At 33.7% G+C, this 23,628-nt stretch overlaps 2 protein-coding genes across 3 annotated transcripts; one reads left to right on the forward strand and one right to left on the reverse strand.

Moving 5' to 3' along the window:
* The first annotated feature begins 8,761 nt into the window (after nt 1-8,761).
* LOC132181250 (F-box and associated interaction domains-containing protein) lies at nt 8,762-15,568 on the forward strand. The gene is made up of 2 exons (XM_059594381.2): nt 8,762-9,018; nt 14,052-15,568. The coding sequence occupies exon 2, from the start codon at nt 14,105-14,107 to the stop codon at nt 15,344-15,346; it is 1,242 nt and encodes a 413-aa protein (XP_059450364.1). The 5' UTR covers nt 8,762-9,018; nt 14,052-14,104; the 3' UTR covers nt 15,347-15,568.
* Nucleotides 15,569-18,624: 3,056 nt separating this feature from the next.
* On the reverse strand, nt 18,625-21,460 carry LOC132181490 (PTB domain engulfment adapter). 2 transcript variants are annotated; one of them, XM_059594738.2, is made up of 4 exons: nt 21,140-21,460; nt 20,380-20,461; nt 19,325-19,483; nt 18,625-19,056 (listed from the first exon to the last, which is right to left on the reverse strand). In XM_059594738.2, exons 1-4 carry the CDS (start codon nt 21,380-21,382, stop codon nt 18,983-18,985), a joined length of 558 nt encoding a protein of 185 aa, XP_059450721.1. In that variant the 5' UTR covers nt 21,383-21,460; the 3' UTR covers nt 18,625-18,982. The 2 variants fall into 2 exon arrangements, with proteins under 2 accessions (XP_059450721.1, XP_059450722.1); XM_059594739.2 differs by having other exon boundaries at nt 21,191-21,458.
* Nucleotides 21,461-23,628: the final 2,168 nt, after the last annotated feature.

Raw genomic sequence — 23,628 nt, forward strand, 5'->3', positions numbered from 1 at the left:
GGGTATGTGGTGGAAAAGGGTGTCAATGGTTGATGAACTTCCGGGGGAACCAAACATGGAAGTTGCACCATATTTTTCAGCAGGATTTTTTCGACATGTGCCAAAAAATGAAAAATTCTTAGAATGGTTTAATTCTAAGTGCATGTGCTCTTTATGGTGGAGCATGATAATTCTTGTAGAATTATTACTGTTGGTGTAGACAGTGTTTTGTACGACATCCTAGGGCATGGGGATGGACATCGGTCAAGATGCGGACTTGAGGTCTCTGGTGGAGGTTGCCAAATTTTCGCCAAGGTGGAGATTGTTGATAATAGCTCAAATTGTCAACAAGTGTGAAGATAATTGTAGGAAAATATCAATATTTAAGTTGGTGGGCTCAAGTCCTATTTATTTATAAGAAGATAATGTTAGTTTTAACAAGAGTCCAAGAACAACTCGAATTGGATTTTTTAGAGAAAATGTGTGTGAATAAACATGTGGGCTGCAATGCTTATCTTCATCATGGAAAAGACTTTATATTCATGATAGTTTCGTTTTCCCAGCAGCAATTGGATTAAAGTTGTTTTCCTATTTTTCGTGATTAAGCCTCTATAAAAGGATATGTAGTCCTTGGTTGAGATTATCCGGAAAATCCAAATTGGTGAGAGCACTTTGTGGCACTTACAAAGTGTAGAGTTTTTTTTTTATTGGGTATTTGAGAGGGACAGTTGAGTGGGGTGTACAAGGGGTTAAGGGCTTGGGTTTGTGATATTAAACTTGAGCGGTTCAGGTTTGTATCATTGTACTCAATATTTCTCAATAATAAAGAAGGAGACTGGATCATGCCCCGTGGACGTAGGCATATTGCCGAACCACGTAAACTCTTTGTGTACATGTGTGATTGGTGTGTGCTCTCGTGTATTTTCTTTCGAAACTTATCTTTCGCATAAAGGCTAGTAAAAAATTATTTGCCAATTAATTATCAATTTTCTCAATAATTATGACTAAGGAGTTACGTGGAGTTGCTGTGATGTTGCAGAAGCCTTGTGAGAGTGGAGTATCCTGCTGTAAATAGTGCTTCATCAAAGACCACATTCCTCGAGATATAAATCTTGTGAGTTTGGGGGTCAAGACAACAATAGCCCTTTTACAGCAGGGAAAAGCCTATGTTGATGCATGAAGCACTTTTATGGAGACTTGCCGTGGAACCTTATGCTGTGGTGCATGGAGCAGTAAAGAAGGTGTAAGACTTCTTGTTATATGCGTGCTTGGCAGCCTTGGCCTAACACGCTGCAGAATCAATATTTTGTGTTCTAAATTGTGCCTAACAGGCTATCGATCTTTACTGTGGTCCTGTGGGTTTCATTGGAAAAATCTTCCTGATTTGAGCTAAAACTATGTACACTCCTTCTGAGTTGTCTTGTCAATGAAAAAGTCATTTATTCCATCACTTACGAGGTACTGAACTGTTAGTATTCCATTTACTTACTAATTCCTAAAACATACAGCCATAGACAACACACCTCAGTCTAGAACAAAGAAACAGAAATGTGATTTAGAAAGTAGTGTAAGTCAGTGTGTTAGACTTATGATATCTTATTTTTTATAATAGTAATGTTATTCTTCGCACCCATTTATCACATTTATTTTACACCGATTGATGTAATATGTTTTAATGACTTTTTTGTTGGGTTTTTTTTTTTTTTTGACATGGAAAGTCACTTCAGGCACATTATGTCAGTTTGTGTGAAATTGGTATGATACAGGAGTGTGAAGAATAACATTACTTTTCTGTGTAAACAAAACTTTTTCGCATTCAATTCTCTCTTTGAACGCTTTCTCTCCATAACCCTTCAACTATTGGTCTAGATTCTCAATCAATATCGGAAAAAAAATTAAAAACTAAATTTAGTTCCAAGTTTTTCATGCGATTTTAATTTTAACAATTAAGTTTTTATATGGTTTGAATAGTCCCTCCTTTAACTTAGTGTCTAATTAATTAACGATATGTCATGTATAATCAATCAATTAATATCAGGTGGTTCTTATTTTACACCATGGTATTTGCCAATCGTACGTATGAAAGAACACTATTACTTTAAATTATAGATATACTTTAAAATCAATTTTTTTTTTTAAAAAAAAAAAAATTAAAAAAAGGATGCTGGCCAGCATGGCCCCACTTTGCCACATGCCATATTTAACATGTGACATGTCAATTGAGAGCCACGTGGTAGCTTGACGTTGTAAGAAGTGTCGCCTCAAATCCTTGTTGCCGAAATGAAAAGGCGCGCTCGTACGCGTGGATGATAAAACGTCTAACAAAATGGCGTAGTCTACCCCTCAGAACGATCTCGACGCTCTGTGTTGAAGGTGGAATCGGAGAGGGAAGGTTGTGATCGGCTGGGACGATAGACCAAGTTTTTTTTTAAACTTTGCTTCTTTCAAGTTTTGTCAATATCTTCTATTATTTTCTGCTTGGTTGCTGTGAGGGAATGTGGGAAAAGAAGGAACTTGAAAAATATTTGAACTTGGAATCTTAGTCATGGGCTTGAGGCATGGTTGCTATTTGCATCTTCTTCTGTTTTACTTTGCTGGGCAGCCTCAAAGTCCGGATTTTGATTGCGTGCAACTGTTTTGTTGCTGAGAAAATACGGGAAAATGAAAGGATTTGAGATATAAGAACTGGGTTCCTTTTATTTTTTTTGTTTGGCAGCCAAAATTTTGACTTCTAGTTGGGGTATATCCGTATATGATTTTTGGAATTGTTTGGTTGCTTTGAAAATGTGGGAAAATTAAATGATTTGACATATCATAGTTGGGTTCGTTTAGGGAAGTCTTTATATAATTTAATGAGGAGGTTTTGTAATCTATATTTTTAGATTAGAAGGCTTTCATTGTTACTGAACCATTGTGGCGCGATTAGAGTCTGAACCAATTTTTTAGATTGTCACTTTTGTTTAACTTGTTTCGAAGAGAGCAAATTGAATATATTTGATTTCATATCCATATTAACATGTATAACTCTAAGCTTCACCTATTTGCCAATGACACCTTATGAATGGAACAGAATATGCAAAATGACTAGAGCAGCCTATCTATTTTGCTGTTCTCAAGGATATTGTTTACTGTGCTATGTTGTCCATAACAGTATATGGTTCTGGATTCTAGGATCTTTGAAATATTGCTGCAAGTTGAAATTGATAATCTACCATTATCTGTGACTGTGACCAAAACGTGCATTACTTTTGTTGACACTTGCAGAAACAACTATTTTCATGTATTGAAGATGGGCTGTTGATTTATTCTTATGTGGCAATTGATGATTATTTGTATTCTGCTTTTGCTTAAGTCTGAAATTTAGCAACCAGGTAGGATGTCCCACTTAAAGAAACAAGAAAAACCGAGATCTGTTGGATCATGAATCCAGTGGATTTTCTTGTTGTTATTAGATTTTCTTACTGCTCTGTTTTATTCAATTTTTGCAGTCATTTGCAAGGATTCGGATAAGTAAAGCTTGCCACCCAGCAATTGGTCCTTTTTTATGAGTCATCCTCTGTTTGATCTCTATGACAGTTGTGAATCTTACTATAGAAAATTCTAGTTTTATCCTTCATCTCCTCTTTGTTATGAACCAGAGGAAACCAGTTTGCATCTGCATATTCATTGGAAAATGATTTGTGTTGCACATTCGTTCGTAATGCCTTGGGGAATATAAGCTGCTACTGTGATTGTAATGCTGATATGAACACCTGGAAACTGATGGTTTTTTAGGAAAACATTTTTGACTGTGGTGCATGAAGTAGTAAAGATGTGAGTCTGTTTTGTTTTAAGCTTTGCTTGGTGTAGCTGCAGAATCAATATTTTGTGTTCTAACTTGTGCCTTAACAGGCTGTTTATGTTTATGTTGGTTTCAATGGCTTCCTGATTTGAGTTAAAACTATGTACACTCCTTGAGTTGTCTAATCATTGAAACAAACTATTTTGGGGTTTCATTGTCTTCCATTAATGTGTTTATGTCATTGTGGAATAGTCCTAGAAGGAAGACTCGTGTTCTCTTTAAGTCTTCTAAAAATTGATGTACTAAAATCACCATTACATTTGTGATAGATGATTATTGGCTTTTTTATTCAATGATAGTTTTAAAAGATATATCAATTTTAGAAGGGCACAAAAAAGACATGAATCTTCCTTCTAACATTACTCATCTTATCTTTGTGTGATAACGAGCCTTTCCATCACTTATGAGGTACTTAACAAAATCTTAAAACATACAACCATAGAGGACAGATCTCAAGATCTCAATCTAGAAGTTCTCTGTTTCACAATTTAGATACCCTATACCAGTACAAAAGGAATAAAGAAATAGAATATATATATATATATATATATATATATATATATATATATATTAATTCATACTTTATTCAATTTCAAATAGATAAAATTGCTTCACAGATACAATTAAAAATTTATTCTATCTAAACTTTATTCATGACCTATTTAATTGCTGCTTTAGTAGTTCATGTGCTGCAAAATTAGCCTCTCTTCTTCTGATATTACAAACTTGCCAGCTTTGCAACATATCCAAAACCTCTCTTGTATAAGATATTAGACTTGAGATATTTCTGTGCAATAGTAATGTTATCTTTTTTTTCACACTTATTTATCACATCCATTGACCTATTTGAAATTAAAATTAAAATTAAAAAAAAATTCTAAAAAATTAAAAAAAAAAAATTCTAAAAACTTAATTTTTGAAATTGAAAACCTAACTATTAAATTAACACTGATAAAAACTTAGGAATAAATTTGATTTTTTCCTAACACGTCCAGGGCGTATCTGCAGAATCAGTATTTGGTGTTCAAACAGATACCTATTTTGCACAAATCCAATATACCTATTCCAGTACAATGTGAATAATAAACAAATAGAAACAATGGAAGGAGTAAAAAAAATAAAAAAATAAAAAATTCAACATCCGCCGGAATATCCATGATCGACGTCGGTTACTGCACCATGCATGAACTCTGTTCTTTTTGTTTTGTTTTTTTTTTTTTTTTTCAAAGGGAGGATTGTTTCCTTACTTGGAGTTGATGGCCTTCAACTTCTCATAATAAGCCTCGACTTTCCCTATCTTCTTCTTCAGCAACTCCCTACGTTCAGTCAACTCCTTGATCATTGCCTCCCAATGCTCTCTGCTTCTTGGTCTTCGTTTCTTGCGGGGCGGCGGTGGCCGGCAACAAACCGGGGCAGCTGCAGGAGGAGGACTTGTGGCGGTGGCGGAGGCAGAGGCGCCGTTGATGGGCTCTGAAGGTTGGATTGTTCTATTTCTAGTTCTTCCCCAGTTGACATTCAATACATTGTGTCTATAATCCGAGTAGGAGACTGGATAAGCGAGTTGAAGCAAGACTTGAGAGAGCTCAATCTCTTCAGTGGTGAACAAAGTAGCAAGACGATTGTCTGTGTTGTTACCTTTGTACTCCATTGTTGTCTCTTCCTCTGCTGTCTCTAATAGATAACGTTGTTTCTGTGTTTTGTTTTGGGAAGACAACGTAAATCTGTAGTGCCCTGTATATATATACATATAAGTCTTCAAGATTTGGGAAAAGTAGTTCAAATTTTTGTTATTTGTTGTATTTTAGGATTTCTAATATGAATTGGAAAAGTAATTCTATATATAGTCGGTGTATTTGAACAAATAAGAAGTTCGTGAGGAAATAGATTTCCTCATTCTATCAGGAAAATAAAATCCCGTTATTTCCTTTCCCTTTCTCGTTGATAATCACTTAACATTTGGGTGTGGGGTTCAAGTTCAACATTGTGTTTCCTCTCCTTTCATCTCGTGTGCATGGATTAGACACTTTTGAGAATCCCTTAAAAACTATGGGTATCAATATATTTATCACGCGTCAGCCATTAAAAATAAATATAAACGGCATGTAAATTTACAATGTTTTTAAACTCTTGACCATAAGTGGGGCCTATTGTGGCCATTGCCCCTTCTGAAAATTTTTATAATATATAGGGATAAATGTAAAATTGGTCATTGTGATTATCCTAAATTACAAATCATTCTATATGGTATAAAAAATAATTTATAGATCCATATAGTTGGCCTAAATTACTAATCACTGCCTGTGATATAAAAAATAATTTATAGATCCTCAAGATATGCGAAAATAAAAGTTTACTCATTGAAATCAATTTCTGCTAAGGAATTAACAAAATCTATCACTTTGCCAGCTAAGATTACACATCAGCCCTCACTCCACGTCATATTACTACAATAAATTAACCTAATCTCTTATTTTCCTGAAATTTTACCCCGTGTATAACCTTCCCTCATCTTCATCTTCCTCAGTCACTTCACAAAATGCGATCGTCAAATTCTTGCAAAATGCTCCCAAATTGTGGTGAGGAATATGAAAACGAGGGAGGGTTACGCAAAATGCTCCCATATTGTGGCGAGAAATATGAAAACGAGAGAGAGTTACGCACTAACTAAAATTTTTTAGATAGAAGAGATTAGGTTAATTTTTTGTAGCAGTATGACATGACAAAGTAACGGATTTTGTTAAGTTACTTAACGAAAATTGATTTTATGGAGTAAACTATTATTTTGGCCTACCACGAAGACCTATAAGTTATTTTTTTTATACAACATGGATTAATTTGTAATTTAGGCTAACTACATGGACCTATAAATTATTTGTTATATCACAAAAAGTGATTTATAATTTAGGCCAACCATATGGACCAATTTTACACACACACACACACACACACACACACATATATATATATAAGCTGAAACCCCTCCCAGAAGTGCCTTAAAATTGGGACATGTGGCGTGAACCCATTTTTTTTAAAGGCTAAACCTGTTTTTTAAGAGTGTACTCGTCATTAGATTAGCTTAATTAAGAATATTTAATTATATTTCAATAATTTTCCTTATATTTGATTTCATTAAGTTCAAAATTTTAATGTACGATATTATTTTCTCAGAATTTATTACTTTCCAAAACTACATAAAGACAACATTTAGAATTTAAAAATATACTACATTAATTAATTACTCATAATTGGCCATATAAGTCATAAAAAAAAAAAAAAATAAATCTTTCATATAGCCCATTTTTTTAAAAGGATATTTTTTATTTATTTTTTTATTTTACATACTTTTCATTTTAAACCATGTATATCTATAGGAACAAATTTTTATTAAAAAAAAAAAAAACGTTTATTTTCCTTTGTATTTTTTTTTTTTTCAAATGCTCAAAATTATATGCGTTTGATTTGTATTGAAATATTATAGATGCCACACTAAAAATATTAAATATTTCTGCTAATTTTCTATATTATAATCCATGTATTCTTCTTGCTATTTTTTTTTTTAAAAAATAATCTTTATATATATAAGAATTTTGCTCTAAAAAACCATATATAAGAATTTTTTTTAATTTTTTTTAACAATATATAAGATTTGGTGCTAGGAAATTGGAAACGAATTACCAAAGTGCTTATACGTTTTTTTTTTTTTTTTTTCAATAGATATCACACTAAAAATATTAAATATTCCTACTAATTTTTTATATTATAATTCATGTATTCTTCTTACTTTTTTATTTTTATTTTTATACTTTTCATTTTAAATCATATATACTTATACGAACAAAAATTTAAACATGTTTTAATGTATACGAATTAAACTAAAATAAAGGCTCTTATTTTTTACTTGATTTTTTGTTTTGTTTATGTGATTTAGTCGATTTTTTACTATTTTTTAAAGTGTTTTTATGCTTTTGAAAGCAAAACAAGGCAAACATTTATTTGATTAATAAGCATAAATTGAACTTAAATACTTTCGAAACACCAAAGAGATATTAGCATTGCACCTTATGTGAGGATTGATTTGATTGTGTTAAAGGTTTAGTGAAATATTTTGTTTTATTTTTTAATTCTTAAAAAAGTATTTTGTTTAGTTTGATTTGTATTTTTTTAGAATGTTTAGAATTATATAAATTTTAATTTTCATTGAAATGTGATAGATAGCATACCAACAATATTAAAAACCAATGCTTTGATAATCAAAATCCACATGATTTCTTCTTGCCATTATTTTCATTTTATACTACTCTCATGAAAACAAATATTTTATCTTTTTTACAAATATGTTGTAATTCATTTGAATGTTTTATGAGAATTTTTTTTTTTTTTTTTTTTTTTGGTGTTATACTCAAATTTCCAGGCAAAAGAAAGCAAAACTTTATTTGATTACTGTTCCAAAAAAAAAAAAAAATCTTTTTTTTGGAAACACGAAATAGATAATGAAACATTGAATCTGATGTGAGAAGCTTTATTTGATAATTTTGACTGCATTAAATGTTGAGTAAAAAATTTTGTATTATTTTTTATTCATAAAGAAATATTTTGTTTCTTTTTCTCTGTGTTTTTTTTTTTTTTCTTCTTCGAATGTTTAGAAGTATATGAGTTTTATAACCTTTAGTATATCTTTTTGTTAAAATGAGCATGATAGATTTTTTCACATAAAAAGTAAGATGGAGATGCGTTTAAATTTTAAAATTAAATTATAAAGAAGAATCCTGCACATAGAGCTGATTCTGTGATAGTAAAGCCTTAAAATTGTGACATGTGGCAGATTTTTTTATTTTTAAGTCAAAACCGGATTTTTAATACATTATTTTAAAAACTGAACTGGTTTAAAAAGTGAACCGGTTCAGTTTGAATTCTCTTCCTTCACTGTAGCGACGGAAACAATGCCGTCTCTTCCTCTAAGGCATGCTCTCTCTTTCGGTTTTTGATTTTGATCTCTCTTTTTCCTCTTCTTCCAACGTTTTCCTCTCTCTTTTTCTATCTCTCTGTTTTTAGGGCTTTCTATTTCTCTGTTTTAAAGTTTAACCGATTCCAATCCAAGCCTCTCTAGGATTTTCTCCACCGACTTCAATCTCTATATAACTCAACCTGCAAATAGGGTTTTTTTCCCACTCTCCACCGTCTCTTGATCTCTGTATCAGGTTAGTTTCTTTGTATGTTTACGTTATATCAACCTTTTGTATCTTTACGTTTCTTTGATTACTGAGATATATATATATATATATATATATATATATATATATATATATATATATATATGAAATTTTATTGTGTTCGGAGATGGTTGTATGTATTAAATTTGTGTTGTATTACTGAGAGTTTATTTTTCTTATGCTTGCTTATAACTCCCTCGAGCTCAGCAGAGCACAATTTCTTCTTTTTAAACTGAACCTCTAATCACTTTGTCAGTACAAAATTGCCCAAATCAGAGTTAATACTGGTAGCCTTTCTGTACACTGATGTTGTGGTAGGTTCCTCCTTCTCTGCTGCCACTATACTCCTAATTCTCTCACCCAAGTATTCTGATTCTGTATTCTGTATTAATTAATATATATTATTAAGTATTCTGTATTTTCCTAATTCTGTTTGATTAATACTTTTTATCTGATTGCCTAAATTCACAGCACATATTCTTAAATCACGTGTTATTAGTTACTGCCAAAAGAAAATATTCAACAACAGAGAAAACTCATCTTAGGACAAGATCAATGAATAGTCAGGGCATATGAGATTGATGTAGGACAAAGGGCTTTGTATAACCTAGGATATGCCTATTACTCTGTTTTTCTAATGATTAATGGGAATTGGGATGAGTATTAAATATGCTTGATTCTATATGTGAGTTATATAATTTTAGTTTATTTGGAAGCAACCATGTATTCCTGATAGTGCTCAATAGGATCTACTCATCGAGATATGTCCTCAAAAAAAAAGTTTCAATAGGTGTTTGATGCATAGAGGTTTTGAAGGTGGGTTTTTTTTTAACTGAAAGTTGACAGCTTTCATTGATTGCAATCCTTCTCCGGGTACAATTCTTCTTACTCTTGCTCTGTTTCTCAAGAGGGAACCAAAGGGAAATCGCATGTAATAGTTTACTTTAAACAACGTTATTAGCTTCGCATACATGTGTTTGATATGTAGGCATTTTGGGCATATTTTATATATTTATACCATTTCTTCAAATCCTTCCTAATGGGTTTTTGCCTTTTGATATGTATCTGCCGTCCTAAGCGAACCCATAGTTTTCACATTCAACTTTTATTTCTATATTTCTTGACGGCAGCTATTGATTGGAGAGCGAACACCTAGCATTTTTCATGAAAAAATACCCTTGTAATAAGCTAGTATATATAATGATAGACATCATTTTTGTGTCTTCTTTAGTTCTTTGTATCCACTCAAAATTAACGCGGCTTTTAAAATTGCTATTAAATTTGTTATGATATATCATTATTATATTGTCAATTTCACGGAGATACATGGGAGACACAAGAATTTTATATATATATATACCAAAATATTAAGTTTGTTCCCAATCGGCTCGACCCCCATGGCCCTATCATAGAAGCCTAAACTTTATAAAAACCCATAGAAAAACCTAATTTTGGCCTCATTACATCCAAAGGTTTTTTTTTTTTTTTTTTTTTAAATTTGAAAAAGTTTAATGTGGAAATCAAAGGGGATTTTAAAGTGGATCGATGATTCCATGATGTGAAATACATTATTAGATGCGTCGAGCTTTTAAGAGCATTTACATTCGACTTAGCAAAATTTTTGCTTAATTTAGTCAAAATATCTTTTTTTTTATTTATTTTAACTATCAACTTTTAAAAATTACTTACATCTGGCTCAACATTTTAACTATTCACTTTCACTATTCTATTTAAATATGATTTCTTTAACAATCATACTTTTAAAACTTTGTCATTTCCTAATGGTCATATTTTTTAAATTTGTCTTTTTTTAATGATCTTATTTTTTTTTAAAAAAAAAAAAAAAATTATTTTCCTAATGGTCATATTTTTTAAAATTTTGTATTTTTCTTTTTTCTAATTGTCATATTTAAGAAAAAAATGAAGCATTTAATACCAAGTTTCTTATTAACCATCATATTGTTCTAAAATAAAGCATTCAATAGCAAGTTATTAACGATAAAGGTTCTTAAATAATGCCGGAAGAGAGAGGGAGAAGAAGGAGGTTGATTTTTCATTTTATAGGAGAGAGATGATAACAAAGTTTATTTATTAGAATAGAGATAAAAGAAGGCATTTTTTATTAATATATGATATACATTGTTGAGTTACATTGCTTAACAAACTTACTGAGCACTGTACTGCTCAACAATTTGATGGCCTCTTTGTTGAGCCAGATGAAATGTGTTTTTGGGTACTTGGCTTAGCAAAAAAGCATTTTTTGTTGAGACGAATGTAAATGATCTAAGTCAATTGATTGCATATTACAATGTTTTCTAATTGTTATCTTATAATCTATATTAGTTCTTAGTTCCTGAGAATCAATGAGAATCAACCAAAAGAAAGAATTGAGAAGGAAAAAATTGAAAGAAAAAAGAAAGAAAGAAAAGCTTAGTACCACTGCGAGTCCTTAAGCTACAACATTGTTATCTTCATGCTTTGGCCCCACTCGACAAGACTAATTTGTCCTTACGTGACAGTATACGTAATACTTATTATGTCAACTACTAAAATATGAATTGCCATTACAATTCACGCTATACTTATCACGTCAACTATCAAAATATAAATTGCCATTGGGTATAACTCATTTTCATAAAATATGAGTGTCACATCAAGGGATTGTAGTTAAATCTACAGTACCCAATATATTTATCAAGCAGACCAATTGCATAATTAATTATAATTTACCACAAACTCTCTCACTTTATCAAAATAGTCAGTCTTCTACCAAAACTCCCTTTCCTCATCTAAATAATTAAGCAATTTAATTTCATGATTAATATCTCATTGAGAGTAATTACCCACTAAGCTTATCACTAAAATCCACCAATACCCATCAAGATTCAAGACCATAATCCAATGCGAAACTTGGCAGAAATTTCTTAGACTGACAAGCACTGCAATCTCTTTTGTCTTTGACATGAAATGATCAAGTGGAATTCTCCCTCACAAGGCAGATTAGGCTAATTAACATAAGCATAATTTTATTTATTAATTCTGTGACAACAATAATACAATATAAAAAAGAAAGATGTCATACAAAAAAGTACGAAGGGCACTTTTGACTTTGATATTAATGAGCTGCTGCTCATTATAATTTGGTGGAAACACAGAGGACGATTGTCGTGTACAGTCTGTAAAGGCCTATTAATTATATAGATGGTACGTTTTCATAGGGTTCCTTGGAAAATATGTACAAGGGAAAACTACTTGAAGCTTCCTTTTTTTAATGTGTTCTTCTACAGGATTTTATTTTTATTTTTATTTTTATTTTAAAAAAGTATTCTGACGTGGCAGTATAAAATTTTTAAATGCGTTGTATTTTGAGTTTTTTCTTTTTTTTTTTTTTAGAAATTAGAAAAGTGTAGTATAAAAAAATAAGTAAATAGTAAAAAATAGGTAAAAAAAAAAAGAAAAAAGAAAAAGACACGATGCTCTCAATAAAAGCAGCATAAAACATGCTTTATATTTTGAGTTATTTATTAATGATTTTGTTTGGAAAACAGAAATAGAAGAAGATGAATGATACGGGTTTTTTTTGGTGTTCTCTTAATCTTAAGTTGATAATGTTTTCTAACGAACCGATGGGTTAAGTTTTTTTTTTCTTCTGTTTTTTTAGAAAATAATATACACATAATAGGACAGAAGAACATCATAAAAAATCATAGAATTTCTCGTAAAATAAAGAAAAAGTTTTAACAAATAGAGAGGTACATGTACCTTACTCTCTCTTAATCCAATTGGCCATTTTTTCCTTTTCTGTATACACAATCCAATCAATGCCGCAAGTGTAAACATCCAAACAGGTTTTATAATTTATGCAGATCAGGGAATCTCTTTTTCCTTTTATATGCATGTTGCGTATCAGCTTCCTTTTTGATCAGGTAAAAGTTTTTCAAATCCTATTTTCAGCAAAATAACTTCCAAGGAATTCACAACCAATCAACTGCCAGCCATGCCCCCACGAAGTATAAGAAGTACCCTTTTTTATTTTCCATCTTTTGTTTTATTTTCTCAATATAAATACATTAACAAACAATTCTAAACATAAAAAAATATATTTCAAAACACATTAACAAACATACCCTTTCGGCGATTGCACAAGAAAATTCATGTAGTATATAACTCTGAAATCTCTCAGTTATTTGGATTTTTTTTTTTTTTTTAATGACCTGAAACTCATTCAAGACAGAGCCTCTTCGTGACTCATTCCTGAGAATTCGAACAACACGGATTTCACAACCATTCGAGGTGATCTTCACGAGCGAATGTTTGGAGTTTTGGCCCGGCATACTCTCTTAATATGTCTTTTTAGCTTCCTTAATTTCCCATATTGCCCACCATCCTAATTAAATGACTGGGTAGGCATCATTACGAGGGGGGTGACATGATGGTCCTTGTGGGTTCTTTTTGTATTTGAAGTATGCTATTGCTGCAAGAGATGCTCTTGTTTGGTTTTGTCAGTTGCTCGATCATGTTGGTGTCTTTGTACATTGCATGTACCGCCTGTACCAACTTTTATCTTTGACACGTTCTTGGTGATGAATATATTTATAGAAGCACTACCAGAATTTTTTTTTTTTTTTTTTTTTTTTTTTTTTTTTTTTTTTTCTAGAGGATGATTCCTCCACCACATTGAAGAAACACTTGGGTGAATATAGACAAAAGAAAAAATGTATTTTTTTAGTGGAAAGAAACCAACTATGCTCATTATATACAATATTCGCGAAAGTAGAGGTTAAAGAGAGTTCATTGGTATACTGGTGAGTCACTGTCAATAGGGCCAGCTTTCATTGACATGGAGCTTGATTTGTCTAATTTTTCCTCTAATGAAAGGGAAAGCTTAACCTTTTTTAAAGAATATTATTCAACTTTGGCTCTCTCTCACACTAGACAATTGCCTTGTGGTTTCCGTCTCTTTGACTATTAATTTGATCACACCAAAGTCTACCGCTTTTAATCTTTGGTTTCTCTTGCAGGCCCCTTATTCCTTGAGGCACTTTCCTCTTCTGCATATCGTTTGTTAGTTTTCATGGAATTGGAGTTTGAGAAAGAGGGTGAAAGAAAGAGGAGAAAGCTAGATGATGATGATGAAGATGAAGAAGTACACCCAGAAAGCAGACTGGAAAGCCTCCCAAGGGAAATCATCCTTGATATTCTTTCAGGGCTTCCCATATCGTCTTTGGTTCAGTTCAAGTCTGTATGCAGGGCTTGGCGCATGTTAGCAAGAGATCCTGATCTTGTTAACATGCACAGCACACGCATGGCTGAGCGCAATCCTTGCCTCATATTCCACTGTGATTATCCCATCAGAAACCAGCTCTACTTTGTAGAACTCTCTGCCTGCAATGACAAGAAGGAAAAGGTGAAAATGTTTGATGTGCCTTTTTGGTCTGCAATGTCTGAGTTTGATGTGGTAGGCTCATGTAATGGTTTACTATGCTTATCTGATGCATTATATAATGATGCACTATACATATATAACCCTTTTGCCAGGAAATACCAAGAGCTGCCTAAGTCCATGCAATATTTACATCAAGAACTGGTTTTTGGATTCGGATTTCATCCCACAACCATGGAATACAAGGTGGTTAAGATAATCTATTACAAAAATTCCGATCGATGCTACCGCCGCACTTTCAGAATCACAAACATGAATTCAGAGGTTCAAATTTTCACTCTGGGAAGCTCCACCTGGAGAAGTATGGGAAAGGCAGCTCACCATCTTCTTCAGGGGCCATCACAAGTCCTGGTTAAGGGAAGACTTCATTGGGTAACTTGGCCTCGAAGATACAAAAGGCGCAGCATCATCTCGTTTGACCTAGCCGACGAGCAATTCCAGGAGGTCCCAACACCAGATTGCTATACTTTAAACAAGCGGAAGTATCATCTGGTGGTTCTGGGAGGTTGTCTTGCTGCTGCAGTTTACAGCAACTTTGGGAAATTGGAGATATGGGTGATGAGAGAGTATGGTGTGAAGGAGTCTTGGATCAAGAAATTCAACATAGGATCCTATGTGCCTAGGGGATTTGAGAGAAATGTGAACCAATCCTTCAAGATTTCAAAGATCATTTCCAAAGGAAGATTTGTTAGAGTTCTATGCCTCTTGCAGAATGGTGAGATCTTGTTGGAGTACAAGAGCAGAGCGCTGGTCTCCTATGACCCAAAAAGTGGAAAGTTTAAAGACCTCATGTTTCAGGGAATACCAAAGTGGTTTCAAGCAATTGTTCATGTGGGCAGCCTCAGCTGGATTGACACCTCCATTGATGCTTGAATATTCCTGAAGTTGGGAGCTTCTTTCCCAGTGAGTTTGCTTACTGAATTCAATCAAGCATATGGTTTTCTGTTTATTTGCATGTCTCAAAGGTCTGTGATTGTGAACATCTGAATGTGACATCAGATGCTCCAACATTGTAAAATTAAGGCATAAGTTACTGGAAATTGAAATGTTTTCCTTGTGCTTTTTGTCAAGATTGAATATAGTTATATTGAGTCATCCTATTGAAGCTAGTCTTCCACCCCTTAACCCAAAGCAAAAGCTACAGCCAAAGAAGGGTAACAAGATTTTGTTTATCATTTCCTGTGAATGATATCATGCAAACATTGAAGTAAAAGCAATGCTATTGCTCAAAATATAGCAATGTCAATTGCTCGGTAAACAAGACGAACTGTTTTTGTATAATTTTCATAAGAACTTAATTAAATGATTAAATTTACATTTTTTATCGGTTTAAACTTTAAGGATATTCGAACCTTATCTCTGTAGTTTACCTCTCATTTCAATTGAATATTCAATATCTTGGGCCTTACTTATTAACTAAATGATTAAAATCACAATTTATTAATAGCTTAAACTTTTGGGATAAATGGGTAATTTAAAGTTAGGTAATTATGGGCACATGCTTTCTTTGTTTGTTTTTTTTCTTCTTCCTTTTCTGGGCAAATAGAAAATACAAAAAAACAACAAATCAGGGGGATTGGGGGAGGGATTTGTACGATGGGAATCCTTCCACAAAGATTGATAGAAGCAGCCAATTTGGTTAGGTTATGTGCAAAGCCTATCAGGTTAGGTTGTATGTCACCTATGCTTTCTATGAACTTCAATGAAATGAACTTCCTTTTCAATGAAATTGCCCTGTTTTTGAATATTCTAATTGCGTGTTGGTTCTTGCAATATTTTTCTTATTTACCAGGTAGAATTTAGTGAACCTTGGCATGCTACTTTACAGATTTCCTACCCACTCCCAATCTTGAGATCTTTATTTAATCCTCTTCCTCTTGACATCTTCATCTTAATCCACCAATGAGAGAATTGGGAACCGAAGCTAATCTTCATTAAATAAGGTCTCAATCTCAACAGATCAAGTTTCAACTAAAATTGAACCCGAGCCAAATCTATGGCACAAGTTCTGAGTTTTTGTTTATCAATTTATACGATGAAATCGGTCTAAGTACTCAGTTTTATTGGGCTAGGCTCCATTTGGGTATTCATTATGACATCAACTAATAGACTTGTCCCGGAAGATCAATGCAAAGAGTTTCAAACCACCACCTATATATTATACAATAAAAGAAGTCTCCCCCCACCCCACCACCAAAATATTAATAATATAATATAATAGTAAAGATTGGAAGTGAAAATAAGTTGATAAACATTGTAAGAAATTTGAGGACATCAAGTGAAATAAATTGATAAACATCAAGTGGATGTGAGCCAATAAAAAGAACTAAAGTAGTACACATTTCTCATAACTTGGGGCAGCCAAAAGGTTCAAAAGGTAAAGTAAGGACAAAGTTGTGAGCTTAAAGATGGTTGGTGATGCTTATAGGTTCAAACTGTTGGATGACATATTTTGTGGTCATCTCTAAGCTTTCTTTTTCTTTTTTTCTTTTTACCATTTTTTTTTTTTTTAAAAAAAGAAAATTACCGTTCATGTCCTTTGGGTTTAAGCTTTGATCGAATCACTTCCTCAAATTTAAAATCAGTCAAACATATCCTTAACCTTAAGGCTTAATCCGTTATCAAATCACTCTCTCTGTACTATTTCCGTCAATTTTTTTGTATGGATTGCCACATCATACTCAATAATATTACGGCCGTGAACATATTGCACAATCAACTTGCTACATCATACTAAGTAACAGTGGCCACGCGGCGCCACCCCCTCCCTACAGCTTTCTTGGGGAAATTTTTGTTCAAAATCACATTCAATTTTGAAAATCTGAGAGTATTCAAAACATATAATAATGGCTAGGACCCAAGGACCACCTCATCCAACCCCACAAAGGATTCTCTCCCACTAGACATCTCTCGAAACATCTTTTCACAACAGCCCTTTGTCTCTCTCACCTATTGCAAGCGTACTTCTTTGAATCCCAAAACAACCTGTTCTCCTAGTTGTTCACCACACGACCCAACTTTTCTTCCGTTGACCATTTTAGTTGTCCTGGCGACTATGATGAACATCGGAAAGATATAGTGAAAAAAAATCAAGATACCAGGAAAAAAATCGTAAGTTTATAGGGTCGTGTTATTCATTAGGCACGTTTCCTTTTAGTTTATGTTTTTTCTGCACTGAATTGGTTGTATTGAAGCTTATTATTGGGTTGTCCAGCCTGTTTTGTCATTCCCTTCTCCCTTCCCCTGTTGTAATTCAGGAAAAAAAAAAAAAAAAAGCGCCAACGGCAAAGATCTATGGGGGACATTTTCCTGTCAATAGGATGGGGCGAGAAAAGTTGGGGGATGAGACTGCATCTAGAGAATTGTCTGAAAGCGGCTCATTTTGCTATACGATGGGCATAGAAGTTTGCGCTTTGTTAACTTTTTTCACTTCCCATTTGGAGGAAGTTGGAACAAGAAAGTGTTAGGTATATAACAAATCATATTACCCACACAGGAAGAAGACCAATGAAATAAAACTTCCCAAGCAGTTCCTCAGCAATGCCTTGGGGAAAAGACAGTTTCTTGCTTGTTGACATCACTGTCTATATTATGTTGTAATCATACAAGAAGGAGAGGTTCTCTTGTTTCTTCAAAAAGCTTGGATGCTAAAGAAAGGAACCAAATAGATGTTATGGGCTCAATAATCCTATTTATTAGATGGTCAACTATTTAAAATATTTTCATTATGAATTGTCAACTTGTGGGGGTTCTATGATGAATGTAGTGAATGTGATGGCCTATCATGGATGAAATTTGTAAAACAAAAAATGTCTCTGGTCATGTTATAGTTTCTCTTGCTAGGGTTCTCTAGCATCTACCATCTCCCAATCAAGCAATGTAATCCCAAAAAACCTCAGGCAAATGCTTGCCCTCACAGTACAGCATACTTAAGCAACATAGATTTCAATTATGGGCAAATGCTTGGGGGTACATCAATGCTCTTAGCAACTGACATGATAGTTGATAATCAGTAAAATAATTAAAAGTGTACGGTTGACAAGTCAGCCACTAATTGATTAAATTGCTAAGTCAAATTTGTTTGCTTAATCATCTCACCAACTGCGAACTGCCAAATCAATTTGTAAGGAAGCTTATAGTAAAAGTTGTAGTACCTCTAACAACACTCTTAATTATGACAAGGAATGCCCCATATTGCAGGATAAAATTAAATTCTAGTAAAAAATAGGTTTACACAGCCTGGGAAGAACTCATTTTTTGGGGGCGCCATGGGGGTTAAGAGTCCTTTGGCTGCTATTTAATACCTCACATTTTAAACATGAATTTTTAGTTTACAATGAATCAACTCATGTAGTGGTTCAGGCCCCACAACATCACATACATATACATAAATATTAGTTAGCAATGAGAGGCTGAATATAACTTCTGAAGGAACATGGTATAGCATTGGTCCTTGAAGAAATGATAGGACATTTTTGTTTATGGGCAGATAGCCTTGCAAGTTGTTGGTTACCCCAGACCACTAGTGCTTCTTCTCAAGTGCTCCAACACATCTTTTTGGCCAGTGAGATACTCAACCAAGCCTTCCAAGTGACAAAAAGTAATTTAGCATGATGAAAAATAAAATGGAAGGGTTGAAGAATACAAAGAGATAAGATCTCAATGAAGAATCTAAACTCCACTTATATGTTGATGGCATTCTAATATGCATCAAAAGTAGCATGGTGGACACTTCATTATCCAGACATTATAGTCTTCCTGATAGCCCAATTGCATATAGCATGGTGGTCCTAAAAAGAAAACAAGTAACACACACACAAACGCACATTAAAATCACAAAGTAATAATTACCATTGGTATAATCTCGACAGTCATGGTGGCCAACCCTCAAATCTGTTTCCCAGCTTTTATTGAATTCACATGCTATATCTACAGCATCCACTTCAGGAGATCCAACATACCAGCATTTGCTTCTTGGTACTTTTCTCAGCTCCCTCATAAGAAGAACTCCTAACAGTAAGGTAAATGTTAAATTCTAGCATTCAGGAATTGAAATACCAATGCCAAATTGCAGACTCTATCTCCAGACTTCTCTTTAATTTCGTTTTAAACTTCAGCAAGGGACATGATAAAATGTATGCTTACACAAAAAGTGTATTTCGCATATGTAGCAACAAGGTAAAACCGCCAGAAGTTTTCCTTAATTCCATATCAAAAGTCCTTATTTACCAAAAAGGAAATATCAAGAATTCCAACAAGCAAAAATTTTCATCAAAACCCAACTAAATCCTTGGAGCTTGGTTGACATGAGAAGTGAGATAGATGGAATCAAGGAGAGTATATAACAGGGTAACCCTAACTATGAACAAATCAGTTGCAAAAAGTAGAAAGCAGCATCTTTCAGCCCACAAAGGTTCAAACAAAAATCAAATGATTGTTTTTTTAATCAAGACCTCCTTTTGGGTATGCAGCCAAGCTGGAACAAACAAAGCTGTCCAGCCCCCTGCCGGACTACGAATGCGATATCTCCTCTGTCTACAAGGTTCACAGATTAGGCGTGTCCACCATCAGCATATCAGGTTTATCAGCAGTCAACAACTTCCAAATTCTCCAAGGCAATGGCAAATTTGATTGAAAAAAATTACTGGAGGCAACAATACAAAAGAATTGAGGTTTCAAATAACCTAGTTTTGGAGTACGTAGTATACACGACACATCCAATAGGACCAAACCATAGCTACAGGCCTCTGGCCTCATAGTAACAACATGTTCTTCACCTTTATGGATATTAAAATTTGTCATGAAAGCTATGAAAATTTGAAATCTGATGATGTTTCAATATTCATATATAAATTCAGTAATTAGAACTCTTCGGAGTGAACTTGCTAGTATGATATAAGGCTCACCCGGTACTGCTCTACCAGATATAACATCAAGAGCCACATATAAATTTTCAGGATCTTTAGGTTGAAAATCAAAAACCAAGGCCTGAAAATAGAGAATCAATCTGATTAGAACTTCTACATTGCAATAATGCAAACAGATTGAACACCAAGAAGTCATACTTTCTCTAGGTCTCCATTCCCATTCCTAACACAGAAAATCTCAGATTCTATCAAAAATCTGATACTTGAATCTAGAACAGAAACCCAGAAGTCATCCTCCGGGTCTATGCCTCTCTAGATCCAACTCATACAGCATGAAGCCAGCATTTTCCCATATATATCAAGAAAAAGAGTGCTTATAACAAATGAGTGGCGTAACTTAATATAAGCTCTTCACAAGAATTTCCAGGACTGAGTATGACATTGATATCATGCCATGGAAAAAAAAAATCCTCAGTGTTAGAAAAAAATACCGAAGCTAAAAATTCAATTTTGGAAGATTAAGAGTATCTTATACTTCAAATTATGCAGTCACAGTTGAAGTTGGTGTTACCACAAGAAAAATCATGCTAAACACATCAAAACTGAAAAACTACATCAGAAACCGATACAGGGATTGTAAAGGAAAGCCTCAGAGCCACATAATTCCTATACCCCAAAAGGAACTAAGAACTTTGACAACTGTGTATCCATTAAAGCAAGATAAAAATTGCAGTTGATATCAAAGAGACCCATCTAATGAAACGCTAAGATAACCAGAAAAAGTCATTACTTTTACCACCTTATGAACAAAAAATGGAAAACCCAGGATGGGAATTAGATGAAAGAGGACCTGGCAGGAAGGAGGTGGGGAGGAGGGTTTGATTAGGACCATAAAATGCTGCAAATCCCAGATATTGAGGGAGTAAGCAGCAGACATAAGCACCTGGGCTGGTCCTTTTGTTGCCCTTAGAGGTACTGCCACTACATACACTTCATCTTTGCCTCTTGGAATTGCTGATTTTGTGAACGGTAATGAGGCCATTTGCTTTGGCTAAAACGTTGGAGCGGTTGAAGTCATAGTTTCAGTTTGAGGGAAATAAATAAATAAATAATACCAATAGAAAATATGAAAAGTACAGCATCAAAAATATTGTGAAGCAGAATTTTGGCCACATTTCTCATTGGTGTGTATTAACTCTCATATATAGGACATATGTTGAATGTTCTGTGGCCCCTATGTGAGCTTTGAGTGTTACATGAGATTTTTTTCTGTTCTTAATTTGACCCAAAAAAGTAGGACAAACGGTGGCCGTGGGACTATCTCTCTTAGAATGGTCACATAGTCTAATTTTTTTTTTTTTTTAAGATTAAAATGATAAATTAGTTCATAGCTTTACAAAAATTAAGTATGTTTTATCAAAAGATTTCTTCTTCATAATCTTAGAAGAAGTAGTGATTCTAGTGAAAGGTTTTATGGAGAAATTTTTGTATTGAGCAACACTATATACCACACTACTGTCTTTATCACTATTCTACTGTTTTGATGTGGTATTGTCGATCTACTCTTAGATCAATTTTTGTTAAAAGAAAAAAATATTAATGATAAATTGACAATGTCCTGCATAATGTGATAAAGGTGTGATATATGACATTTCTCTTTAGTATTTTGAAAAGTAATTTATATTTTGAGTTGTTTATTAATGTATTTGAGAAGAGTGAGAAATTCAAATTGAAAATTGAAAATAGAAAACAAAATATTTTGACAAACATAGAGTAATGCTAGAAGCCTAGAACCCACACTGTTATGATTTATCATACTACTATCTTATTCTGCTGACATGTCAGTGTTAATTAGACTTTGAATTTTTGTTTAAAAGTTGATTGGCACTACTTCGTCAGCCGAGCATATAATTGTGAAATACTGAGAAATGTAAGAAACTATATTGTTATCTCACTTTAATAATGTGACACAGGCAATCCACCATTGCATTACTCTTATATGTAAAAAAAAAAAAAAAAAATGTAGTAGGAATTAAAAAAATTAAAAAAAATAAAAAAAATAAAGAATGCGAAGGCTTAAAAAAAAAATGCAAGAAGGTCATTTGATATGGTACGAGGGTTTGGAGAAATAAAAAAGTAGTAGCATGCTTAAAATTAGGGCTGGGCAAAAACCCGCCCAACCCGCAGACTCGCCCCAACACGCCCCACACCCCCCCCCCCGCGTGCGGGTTTAGTGTTTATTTTCACAGGTTCGGGTTGGGAATATCCAACCCGTGCGGGGTGGGTTTCGGGTTTACTAATATTTCCTATGCAGGTACCCACCTCAACCCGCTCCTACCTGCTCCTAAAACACAAAAAGAAAACCCTAGACTTAAGAGACCCATTCGGCCTTTCTCCCTTTCACCCAGCACTCAAGTCCTCAACACAGCCGTCAGCCGCACCGCACGACCGCACCTCTCGATCTCCCATCGGATCGAACCCATCTCACTCTCGAGTCTCGCCTCTCGATCTCTCATTCCAGCACTCAGCTGCTCAGCCTCAGCCTGCTCTACTCAGACTACTCTCGCCTTTCGATCTCTCATCTTCCGACTTCATTCGGAAGTGCGGTGGTTGCGTTGTCATTGACGGCGGCTTTGCAACAGAGCTCGAACGACACAGGGCTGACCTCAACGACCCTCTTTGGAGCGCCAAGTGCCTTATTGATTCTCCTCATCTTGTCAGAAGGGTACTCTCTCACTGTCTCTCTCTCTTTTCTGTTTGGATCTTGGGAAAGGTGAAAATGAAATGAAGGAAAGAAAGAAATATTCTCAAATGATTTCCTTTTCTGGGTAGTACTAGAAAATATATGAAGAAAGAATTGTTTATATTTTTTTCTTTTCTTTCTTTTTGGTCGGAGTAAATGAGGGTTAGATTTTCAAGAATTTGCTTCTTGTAATATTTCTCCCATACTTTTACTACATATATGTATTTCTGTCATATTTTTAGTAATTAATTAATGTTTACACCAGCTCAAAATTTTAGTTATGGTTAATAGGTTTGACTCTCCAATATTAAAGTTCTTCAGATTATCAATGTAGATATCTTGAATATACATATATGCAAATGCATGTGTTCATTTTCTGCATGCCTATTTTAAAACCATGTGATTGAGTGGTTCAGTTTGATGTCATGTGCTTGAATCAGGATTATGGTATCTGCTAGTTCAAATTTTGATTGAGTGCATTGCATATTGGTCTCTCTCTCTCTCTCTCTCTGCTTGGCGTGCATATTTTTTTATTTGCGAGTATT

The sequence above is a fragment of the Corylus avellana genome, chromosome 5 (assembly GCF_965113065.1).
Source record: "Corylus avellana chromosome 5, dhCorAvel1.hap1.2, whole genome shotgun sequence".
NCBI lineage: Eukaryota > Viridiplantae > Streptophyta > Magnoliopsida > Fagales > Betulaceae > Corylus > Corylus avellana.